We start from the raw sequence: 12655 nt of genomic DNA, 5'->3' as shown, positions 1-12655 counted from the left end.
AACATATTTACATACTACCTTAATTAAGGCCAAAAAAGAAAAATATGTGTTTCCGATTCTCTGCCTTATAATAGGGTCGGTAAGTAGGGATTTAGAAAATAACGTGTGCTTGCTTTTGACATCGATATCTTTAGTACCGCATATTGATTAGGGTATATTTTATACCCATGTGCTAGGTATGTATAAGTGTTGCATTAGTGATTTATGATCTGTTTATCTAGTCCGAAGGGATAGGGCTATCTTTCCGGGACTTTATTTTATCTTGGTCGCTGTCCATAGAATTCCGCCATGTAGAAAATTGAGCGACCCGTTACTTGGTCGGCAATATTTTGTAAGGGTGATTCCCTATTGTGACTTTAAAACTACTGAATATCAAACTCTCGCGGGATCGGCGGCAATGGTAGACTACAAGCACTAGTCTAGAGAGGTCAACATAGTGGCGGTCATTGTAAATGTGCTGAAAAATGCAGATGGGGGGATATGAGTGGCAATACTACATGTTTTATATTTCCATCAACGTATCATTCCTAACAACCATCCTGTTTCCGAATCTGACACATGTGCACGTGTCGAGAAGCTTTCGTGTTTGTATACGGTGTAAGAATAAATACATTAAATCACGGGTATATAGTGCGAACATTTCGGACTAATGTTTATTATGCAGAATATCACAATCCGTCAAAACGTCTAGCTGGCTGGTTCATGTATTGACAGAGAAGTAGAATCGCCCTTACGCGCTTCAATCAGGGTCAACAAGCGTGATTAGTATAAGTTACAATAAACGATGTTTATATTTATTTATTTATATATTATATGGAATTTATAAAACGGGTTACATAATTTGCCATATTACGATTCTAAGATGTGTGAAAGATCCAATTATCTAACGAGTTTGATTAATTTCATCTGCATCGGCAAGGGTGTAAGACTCTATTGATTCCATTATCCTTATTTCTGAAAGAAAAAAAACTTTTATATATATTATCTTACAGAACAGAAGAAAACAAAATACCAAGAAAATACCAACTTGTCCACATGACCATCATCCAAACACAAAATTCAATGAAACCGGGGCAAAAAATTAACAAAAGAAATATTTCCACGGGAACATCTTGAAAAGTTCAAGAAGACGTTACGGAAGAGTAAGCGTTTTCTGCTTCATCGACGACACCTTCAATCTAAATCTTGGTCAATGCAAATTAGTAATGTTACGTTCTCAATGTGACAAGGTATGCAACAAGGGAACCAACTGGCAAACTAACGAGCACTCATATAGCACAAAGAAATATATTTCTCAATGAGATCAATATGATGACCGTGGAGCTTCCCCATAACTTTCATCAACCTGTATCTGTTGAAACCCTGTGTTACGAGCATATCCGTCAGTTGACGACTTCTTGCACGAAAATCGTGATAATGAGAATAGGCCCTTGAATATCGAATCAACTGCGACATGTTAAAATGATAGGTTATCATACAGATTGGTGGAAAGCTGTCCATGTTGGTTTGGTTGCAGATTGACACAGAGAGTATGTTTTCACTATCGAAACAATGCTATGACGTTATGAAATCATGACATATTTATGACATCATAACAGTATTATTACACGCGTCTTGCGATGCTTATTGCATGGTCGTATGTCCGGACAGGTCAGTTTTGCGACACATTTAAATATCAGCAAATTGTTTTCATCATGCTTCGCTTGTTATCAAAGCAGCAGTCAAAAAAGGTCGCTAATATTCTTATATATGATTTTACTTGTTTCCATTAATTATTCAATTTGTTTTGGAAGATGCAATTCACAAGTGCCTTTTTACAATCTCCAAGATAACATTTGGTAGTCACTGCTCTGCATTTCACGTTTTGATTCATTAGAATGGCAACACGGCCCATGATGAACATATGTAATTGATGTTCTTTTGAAATTATCAAATATATGAAAATTATGGCATTTATTGAATATGGCACTTCCCAATCTACACTGAGACTTGTAATTGACGTTCTTTTGAAGTCATTCAATATAAAACAAAAAATATCATATTCATTTAATTCTGGAAAATGTTAGTCACCTCGTCATCTAGTATTTTAAAACTGATTTGAACCAATTGGATTTTCCACCGTTGCCTCCAAAGTTTCAATATTTCAGGTTCTTAGCATCACTAATAATTCCTGAAAGGACAAAAGAGATGTACAATGAGGTTGAAATGATTATTGCAGTTATGAACTCTTACTTCTCCTTCTATTTCAAATGTATTGCTTTGAAAATGAGTTGACAGATAGATATCGCGTAGTTGCTTCCATGTTCGTCAATATCAAATTTAAGTTAACTTCTGTATATGATAGCATTAGTGATATCTAACATACACCACACTACCAGATAGACATTTGAAATTAAATCTTATCATGTCGTATCAGATGATGTAATAAAGATATAGATAAGGAATGCTTTGATCCATATTAATGTGATACCTGCTTGTGATGTTACAGCAACAAAATCTCAAAGACATTTAAGACGTGTGTGCCATTTGTCTGTCGATCTTGCAACAGTTGTCTGTCGGTAAGAATCGTGACAATGTGATCAATTTCTGAAGTCATTTGACAAGCCCTCTGTCATTCTGCAGGTTACATATATCGCAAGTGCTATCTGCTATGGCTGTGTTTTTTCCAAATATGGTCATAAATGCTAGATTTCTTATTCTTATCTCTTCAAATGCAGGAAAATAACCTGTTACACCAATAACAGAATTTTGCTCAAGATTTTATTTTCACATATTCTGGTATCATTTGTAGCAGTTTAATGAATCTAAAAGGTCCCCGATGCATGTGTCATGACCTGCTTACTGCCGTGAGCAGAAAGTTTACAGCTGGGTCCATTTTATCAGAAAGTTGTCAGTTCTGTCAACACGTTGTAATAACATAATGAACATTGCCTTTTTATTTCTTAATCATGATAACAAATTTGTAGTAATATTGAAAATGTAAAAAGGACTCACACATGAATTTCAGGCACAATTTCAGATATATCAATATATTCGTTTCATGAACAAGAAATATAAAAAAATAAATTGTGTTGAGCGACTATTGTGCAAATTAAAATATTGTCATTTAAAGGTCAAAATGTAGTAAACTAGATTTTCTGGAAAAAAAACAAAGGTCATAGGGCTGTGTTTATTTTCAAAAATAATTCGTAGCAAAATATTTTTACTATTGGTTATACGACATCAGTTAAGTCCTCTGTTACTGTCAATTAAAGCTATACCGTAAGATACTACTTACATGGCGAGTGTTGTCGTTTAACAGAAAATGGTCACTATTTCGGAACGTATGGTCGTATTCTCATTTTACTTAAGTCTTATTGTAAATATTTCCTTTAAACATATTTTGCCATAGTTTTCTTCAGTTTGAGTTTTGATTATGATTCTGTTCACATGTTGGTATTTCATGTTTGTTTTTAGATGTTTAAAAGAACAGAGTTGGGATGTTTTGATAAGGTTAAACTTTCGTCTATTTTTGTACATTTTCAGTTTGTTTGGTACATTACCCAGACAATGGAAAAGTAGAGAAACCGATAGTGGATATGAAGCTTTTGTACAGCTACATATCTTATTTAAATACTTCTATCTTCTGTCTGGAGTTGTACCAAACCACTTCAAGTCGCGTCAACTTAATAACTAATATCACTCAATAGTTAGGCATTTTCTTTTGATATTAAGGGATTTTTCTCATGCTTTTGATGACAGCTGGCACAAAGGTCTCATTTATAATCTGAACAATCATGGTATCTTTCGTAGAAAACTCGTTATTTGTCCAATAGAAAAAAGTTTTTATTAAGGACTCATTATAAAATGAGTCTTTGTTCTTGTGCTGATGAGTGGAGATGAAGAAGTCCAAACGCTGTTCGGGTGTTGAAGGTTTATTGCGATGTATGCTATGGAGAGATGGAACACTCACATGCCTTCAGGAACCGATATTTACTGGCTAGAAAGGTGGTGGTATTTATACTAGCCATGTTAATTAACTGATGAAGTACTAATACACATTAGCTAACAGGTAAACATGGATTGACGTATACATGAGTTGTCGACAAGGTCTTGCAAACATAAATGGCAATAGATTCGGCTGTTTACAGCAAGATAAAGTTACACTGACCATCATACAAACTGCTTAGATAGGCTTCAGGCAATTACTTATATAATCAGGGAACGAACTAATACATGAACATGTGTAGTAGATCAGTAACGACAGAATACCTTTGGCCACTGGTCAATACATAATTGTTCACAGTAGATGTCGGTACTAAATTAACACAGGCAGATACATTATGATGAAACATTTGATTTATGTCTAGCACAATTTTGAATAATTTAATCTTACATGTTAACTTTTAATAGTTGATTTATCTTTATTCAAGACTATAAAAGCAGGTTTTCACAAGGTTCTGTTCTAGGGACTCACTTTTTCTTAATATACATTAATAAAGTGTGTAATCTCGCTTCTCTGTCCGACTTTTTACTGCTGGCACCTGTCCACCTTATCCATCTCATGATTTGAACCTTATTGAGAATTATGCAAAATCTTATTATTAAAACTTGAAGTCTGTTCGAAGGAATGGCTTATGTGACTTGTAATTCAAATAAACTGAAGCCCTACAAACAACGTCCTTACATCCCATTTTTGACATTTGACAATCAATTCAGATCAGTAACCAGTACAGATATTTTGGAAGCTATTTTTACTGATAGTTGTAACTGCATATTTAACAACATTACGCAAACTCAAACTTAATCTTTAAAGAAGTAACCTTATATAAGATATCTGCTCGAATATGAAGGCAAAATGTAAGACAACTGCGGTGCTTCGAATTCCTTAATACGACTTAATAAAACCCAGTTAGAACTGCAAGAATAGTTACAAGGGTGTCCATCTTTACAAAACGGATGTTTTTGTTTATTGTGAAATCGGCTGGCAACCACTGTCTAAGAGAAGCTGTTTTTGTTCTATTGTATAGTCATTCCTAATTTTCTGTCAGACCTGTTACCAATAGATATTAGAAATTTAGTTCGATGCAATCTTCGTCACTAACCTATTGAGAAAACAATGTTTCCGCCGACAACCATCGCGGGACTCATTCTTCCCTTCTACAACGAAATTTTGGAATTTAAAATCTCCTTCTTCAAATTCAAATTATTTCAAGGCTAATGTAAAAAAGGTTAAAATCGACAAATGGTAATCTCAGCAAGAATTTTATGGTACTTGAAATCTTAAATTTCTTCATTGTCTTCTAAGAAACCGAGCGAATATACTTAACTGTGATCTGTTCCGAGCAAATATGACAACATTCGAGTTGTATAAAACACAGAACTAGGATGGTATGAAGGTGGTCTAAATATCACCCTATATGGGGAGTGGTTATTGTTTGTTTGTGTGTTTGTTTGCTTTTTAATTATTTTTTTTTTAATTTCCGTTTGTTGGAGGTAATTGATTGGTATATGCCCATATTTGGTTATCAAGCTGAGCAAAACCGTGACTCTAACTGTAACAGACACCAGTGTTACTTACAATGTGCCAGGATGTGAATAAATTATGTTGTTGTGCTTTCGATGACATTAAATAAAATCGGATTTATTACGTTCTGAAGATTCCGGCCAGCTAACATCTGCCACATAATCGACCAAACCTGATAAACAAGAGTCTATTTCTAGATTGGTATTGGAGTTTCTGTTTTTTTACTCAATATATCTCCTTAATTTTTTTCATGTCAATCATCGATCGTATTACTGATGAAAAATAAGCAGTATTATTCCAAACGTTTTGAAATGTACCTTTTTAAAAGAAAAAAACTGATTATGATATTATTGTCGGAATTATTTACAAGAACGAATGGTCAGGTGAAGTTTGAATAACATTTGACCGGTATGTCGATGAAAAGCGATATTCATGACAGTAACAGCTCGGAATCACAGTATCTACATCGATATTGTAGACTATAAAAGGTGAAGAATACCTAAGTAGGGACAACAAGCGCTGATATTGGCACCAATTACACACGATTTTTGTCAGTAATTTGTTTCAAACCCTTTCTTCAGCCATGTCGACAATATTTACACTGTTCAGCGCCCTCGTGCTTCTATCGCCGGGTCTGGATGCTGAGTCGCCTATAATGAAGAAGTTGGAATCTGCCTTGGATACAGACACTGTCAATCCGGAACGGGAATTAGATTGTATGTTGTACCGTATGGAGGAGGAAATCAAAAGAGCAGAAAAGAAAGTGGCCAGGCTGGAAAAGGAACTAGTGGCTCTTACCAAACCAAGGCCGAAAGGTAGAATAATAAATAAGATTAGTAATATAACAAACGTATAAAAAGGAAGTTTTTAAATGTATCTGAAATTTATAAGAAAATTTAATAAGGATATAAATTGGGAATTTTAAATAAATTATTACATATCTTGTTTTATGTTGCGATAGCTATTATGAAGATAAAATTAATTTTATAAAATTATCTACCGGATAAATCGCTTTTGGGTGGTCGGATGGCGCAGTGGTAACGCACATTCTTCACCTAGCATCCGGTGTTCAATTTCCGGCTTTCTCCCACTGTATGGCCTCTCGCACGCTTACATCCGGGCCAACATGATTGATTTAGATCAGTCGGATAATTGTTGTAACATGAATAAAGTTTACGTTTTTTCATCAGATGAAAGTACTGATGTTGGTGTTTATAGCAATTATGTTCAGATTTATTGCTATTTGACTATCTAACCTTAATTTCACAATCGAGGCTTCTAACATCATATCTGTAGTTGGATCACATTGTTAGTTCATAGATTAAAATTTCGTCGGGTTTGATATGTTGGTTTTCCGTCAAAAATTCATTTTATAAATTTATTTCGATGTTTATATGTTTATTAAGCTTTTAAACAAAGCGTAGCCGAATTGGCTTCAGTACATCGTTACCATCTGGTGTAATTTTTGGTCTATAATCTGTTTACCATCTCGTCACACTATTTTCGACCTTAGTGTACATAGGATTATAGTGCATCCGAAAAAGTTGGTCGATTCGTTACCATCTCGTACACTAAGTTCGTCAATGCTAGTACGCTCCACAGTGGTCTTTGTCTGATGGAGGTGACCATGTAGTCACCTAAACGTCACACTGTAATCATCTGCTGGTTGTGTTATCAGAACATCTATGCTACTGACATTACCAACCTCAAGAAAATGTAAATAAAATTGTTTTTATTCGTTATTTGTCAGTTCTACTATCCCTTGCGTTTCACTAACCAGATTACTATACTGGACTACTTGTGTATATTTGTGATTTAACTGTGCAACCCAACACTGGAGAAGGTTTATGGTAGATCGATCATGATCTGATTAGAATGTTTATGCCCCCGGATAAAAAAAAAACAGGGGGCCTATTGTTCTTTCCCATGTCTGTGTGTTTGTTAAGCTGTCTGTCCGTCTGTCAGTCAGTCTATCTGTCTGTCCGTCTGTCCTGCTGTCAGTCTGTCTGTTTGTCTGTTGTCACCTTTAACTTTGGTCATAACTATTGCAGCGTAACAGGTGGGGTTATATACTAGTTCATTTGTGACAAGACCTTTCCGGTGGTACAAAAAAGTTTGACCATGTGATCTTGACCGTGACCTTTGACCTACATATGAAAATGTTTACATTGGCCATAACTATTGAACTAAAGCTGTCAAATCATTACCACGATGACGTCTGCATGCAATTAACACATGCCTTACATAGTACAGTGTTAACGTCTTATTTGTATGTTTTTTCTCTGAGCATTGAGCCTCCATTAGTTTGACCCTGTGGAGGATAAGAGGCCAAGACGATGAAGTTCCTGGTGGTATTTTACAGCTTTGAACTGTCCATCAGTCGCGATGTCGTTGTTGTTTTCTAACCTCTTAGACTGCTGGTATTAATCACTTACAGAGAAATGAAGAGAAAAAAACAAATGTACAACATATATCATCATAGCATTTCAAATTATAAATCATGTGGTACTGGATTTTTATATGTATATAATTTCTATTATTTAAGCCGGAATACCAGGTGTTTTGTGGTATGTCAAGTGGAATCTCGATTGTAACTATCTTTATTACATAGCATCTCCATATCCGATTCAATGTGTTGTTCCTGCATATTGTAACTTTTTGAAATTTTAATACGCCAAATACAATATTAATTAAACCTATTTTATCTTTATCGATACCAGAGTAACAATAACCAGCATCTTGACAAGTGTGAATACTAGTTTCGAACCTTAGCGACATATTTTACAAATATTCTGTTTTCCATAACTTCCCTTTTTCTCGTTGATTGTCAAATCGTGGTGAAAGAAATGACGATGATATATTATTATTGGGTGCGAGCCCTTCAAAAGCTGTCATCAACTTCTCATCATTTTCAACCTTGAATATAAAGGTCGCTAGGACCAGAGCAGTCATATACGTGTGTTGATCTGGCTTTGATTGGAGTAAATGTACCGGCGTTTTATTCATTCGGTCTGTTGACGGAGATTTTATATTGACTGATGACGTAGAGCAGAAGACAGAATATTTTGAAAAGTAAAAGTTTGTATGTTTTTATACTTTGCAGGCGAACAGTGTGCGTTTACTACATATTTGTCGAGCAGTAGCTCTGGCCTATACAGTAGTGGAGGCCGTATAAGGTTCACCAAGGTCGTCACGAATGTTGGAGGAGCATACAGCGTTGGCAATGGCATATTTACTAGTCCTGCAGATGGTGTATATGTTTTCCATTTTCACACCAATTTGTATTACTATAACAAACATTGTGCCCTTTCACTTTATCGAAGCGGGATAGTCGTCACAACTGCCTACGGCTATGAAGGGTCCGTCGGATACAATTCATTTGGTGGTACTGCTGTCCTAGAACTGAAAAAATCAGAAACTGTGTATATTGGAATAACATCACCACTTACAAGAAGTTCCTGTCCCTTGCGTGGACCGTTCACAACCTTCACTGGCTATCGGATATAGCGTGAACGAAAACCGGGCGTCAGCAGCAAGTCAGTATATAAATAGAAAACATTGTACATTAATTACCCTTTGTCCATTATCGCTGTTTTCTATCTAAGTGACTTGAATTTCGTAAGTTTAACATCTACATGTATGTTTACTTATAAAACGCCATGCTGCCTGATTCCGCCATCGCCTGTAGCAGATACAGCAACAAACTTATGTTACTGAAAGTACAGTTTTTTCTATCTTTCTTATTACTGTAAGTTCTGTTCTATTCTCAATGCTTGTGTTGTGGTAATGGTACTAAAATGGAGTATCTTATTATCATTATGATGTTATCACTATTTTAGAGTAAGTTTTGGGTCTTGAAGTATGGTATGTACATTAGTTCGCTTGATGGTGACCTCCCTACGACCAATCAGAAGGCTAAGATAAGGGTGACCTCTTGGATGACAATGTCTGGCTGTACATCTATCTACACTTATATTTATCTTTGTAGAATCTTTTCTGAGTAAAGCACCGAACAAAAAAATAAGTGTTTGATGTGTTGTGTCTGGTGAGACCTTTCGGGGCGTTTTTTTCCTGTCATGTTCTTTGTAATATATTCATTTATTTCTAATAACGCCGATTATAAACACTACGCAAATTTTAATTTTAAACATGGCTTGAAGTCAAGACTTTTCTGTCTCTCAGTTCAAATCACCGAGTCCTTCTATAGAACATTATTGTACAAAAGACACACAACCGAATAGCAATTTTTACTACGACTGTTGATTAAGATACATTTAAACCAAACAATGAATTGCATTGCATCTTACAGCTGTTTCGTCCTTCTAGAACTAGTCAGTGATGCTACATCATACAGCTGTTTCGTCCTTCTAGGACTAGTCAGTGATGCTACATCATACAGCTGTTTCGTCCTTCTAGGACTAGTCAGTGATGCTACATCATACAGCTGTTTCGTCCTTCTAGGACTAGTCAGTGATGCTACATCATACAGCTGTTTCGTCCTTCTAGGACACATCAGTGATGCTACATCATACAGCTGTTTCGTCCTTCTAGGACTAGTCAGTGATGCTACATCATACAGCTGTTTCGTCCTTCTAGGACTAGTCAGTGATGTCAAGGGCCTAATTTTTTAAGTCTAGGAGGCTTCTGAAGAAAATTAGAAAGTAACAGAAGGAAAACTCTAAATCTAAATGATAAAGTGAATTAGTCCCATAGAAGTGAGGCACTGACAAGCGTGAAGTCTAACCATCAAAGCTCGTAGATAGCATGTCATTTTAGTGTAATAGAACAAAGAAAATCTTCAGCGTGATAATCGACAGGCTCTACCAACTCAGAAAAAGGAGTGTTCTGTCATCTGAGTAACAGGAACCGTATTTAACACTTTATACAAGACATACCGACCCGTCAGCTGGGGTACAGCGACTGTATTAAACACTTTATACAAGCCATATCGACCCGTCAGCTGAGTAACAGGGACCTTATTCAACACTTTATACAAGACACACCGACTCGTCAGCTGAAGTCAGAGACAGTATTAAACAATATACACAAGCCATACCAACCCGTCAGCGAAGGGACAGAGACCGTATTAAACACTATATACAAACCACACCTACCCGTCAGTGGAGGTACTGTGACCGTATTTAACACTATATACAAGCCACACCAAGCCGTCAGTGGAGGTATTGTGACCGTATTTAACACTATAAACTGAGACCGTATTTAACACTAACCCAAGACTCCAAGCATCAGAACCAGCGGGGGCACCAATATCAAAGAACATGGAAAATACATATTCCTGTCGAGTGCCCCGATCAGGAATCAAACCCGCGTTAATTGACCGGCCCTACCCATCTTTATATTCATATTATATTATATAATATAAATTTTATACATAAATGGTTATATTCAAATATATTCATTGCACTAAAATAGATAAATAAATATGATCGGGTCATACCAGTAAACGTACGCCCAATACCTCTTTTATAAATTAACCAGCAGTCTTACGTACAGACACTATTGTGAAAAAGATTTACCGTCAATAAAGGTTATCTGTGGACACTGTATTTCTAAATTCTCCCCTTCGATGAAATATCTTTTAATGAAAGGGGAAATACTTTGAATGATGATCGACACTGATTAATATTTAAACCACCTCAGACGAGGCATTTTGATCTCTCTGAGTTACTGCCCTTTGTTTCACTCTGTACATGGTATTGAGAAAAGCTTGACGATAGGAGCCGAGGATGGGTAATTATGGTTTTACATAAGTGCCTATCATCCAGTTATTGGTCGTATTTGAGTGATTTCAGTAAAACAAGAACCCTCTGTCGCATATTTCTGAAACTAGAGAGAGCTTATTGAACACACAAGTTACCTTTCATTACGATTAAAATTTAGATAAAATATATACATGTACAAATGATTTACATCATACAGATTCCTCTATTTAGGACTCGTCTTTGATGTTAGGGGCCTGTTTTTCGCAACTTAGGAGGCGACCGAGAAATATCTAATCAGAGTTTTGGTCAACCTCAATGTTAAAAACCAGATGGGTAAATACATTAGCGCAAAAATTTAATCTATTCCGTACTTCTAAAAATTTAGTACTTTCATCAGAAAGTTAATTAAGTGTATTCTGAATCGTGCTACGATTAAAATGAATTAAAAATACAGTATGAAATTATTCTTATTGGAATTTTGGAGTTAAGGAATAGTCACCTATAGTTTATTTGTGGCTAAGAAAAGTAGCAATAATATATACATGACAAATCTTTGCCTCTCACATACCCAAACATATAGGTTAATATTTATAGCATATTATCCGAAAAGGCTGATATATATAGCATACACAGTGTACTATCTGAATAGACTAATATTTATAGCATACTATCAGAATAGGCTTATATCTATAGCATACTATCAGAATAGGTTAAAATTCATAACATACTATGGGAATAGGCTAATATTTATAGCACAATATCGAAATAGGCTAACATTTATAACACTATCGGAAAAGGCTTATATATATGGCAAAGTATTGGAACAGGCTAATATTTATAGCATACTATCGTAGAAGGCTGATATTTTTGCATACTATCGAAATAGGCTATTACTTATAACATATTATCGGAATAGGCTAATATTTATAGCATACTATCAGAATATGCTTATATTTATAGCATACTATCAGAATATGCTTATATTTATAGCATACTATCAGAATATGCTAATATTTATAGCATACTCTCGAAATATGCTAATATTCATAGCATACTATCGGAATAGGTTAAAATTTATAACATAATATCGGAAAAGGCTAATATTTATAACATAATATCGGAAAAGGCTAATATTTATAACATAATATCGGAAAAGGCTAATATTTAAAGCATACTATCGAAATAGGCTAATATTTATAGTATAGTATCGGAATATGCTAATATTCATAGCATACTATCGGAATAGGTTAAAATTTAAAACATATTATCGAAATAGGTTTAATATTTAAAGCATACTATCGGAATAGGCTAATATTTATAACATAATATTGGAATAGGCTAATATTTATAACATAATATCGGAAAAGGCTAATATTTATAACATAATATTGGAATAGGCTAATATTTATAACATAATATCGGAATA

At 35.0% G+C, this 12655-nt stretch overlaps 1 protein-coding gene across 1 annotated transcript; it reads left to right on the top strand.

The window, feature by feature from the left end:
- Nucleotides 1-6089: 6089 nt before the first annotated feature.
- Nucleotides 6090-9013, top strand: LOC132564364 (complement C1q-like protein 4). The gene is made up of 2 exons (XM_060229021.1): nt 6090-6321; nt 8610-9013. The coding sequence occupies exons 1-2, from the start codon at nt 6090-6092 to the stop codon at nt 9011-9013; spliced, it is 636 nt and encodes a 211-aa protein (XP_060085004.1).
- Nucleotides 9014-12655: the final 3642 nt, after the last annotated feature.

This window comes from Ylistrum balloti, unplaced genomic scaffold (genome assembly GCF_031769215.1).
Source record: "Ylistrum balloti isolate Yb309-2 unplaced genomic scaffold, AGI_CSIRO_Ybal_v1 Utg369680, whole genome shotgun sequence".
Classification (NCBI taxonomy): domain Eukaryota; kingdom Metazoa; phylum Mollusca; class Bivalvia; order Pectinida; family Pectinidae; genus Ylistrum; species Ylistrum balloti.
Note: the sequence above shows the minus strand (reverse complement) of the source record. Positions and strands in the feature narration are given on the sequence as shown.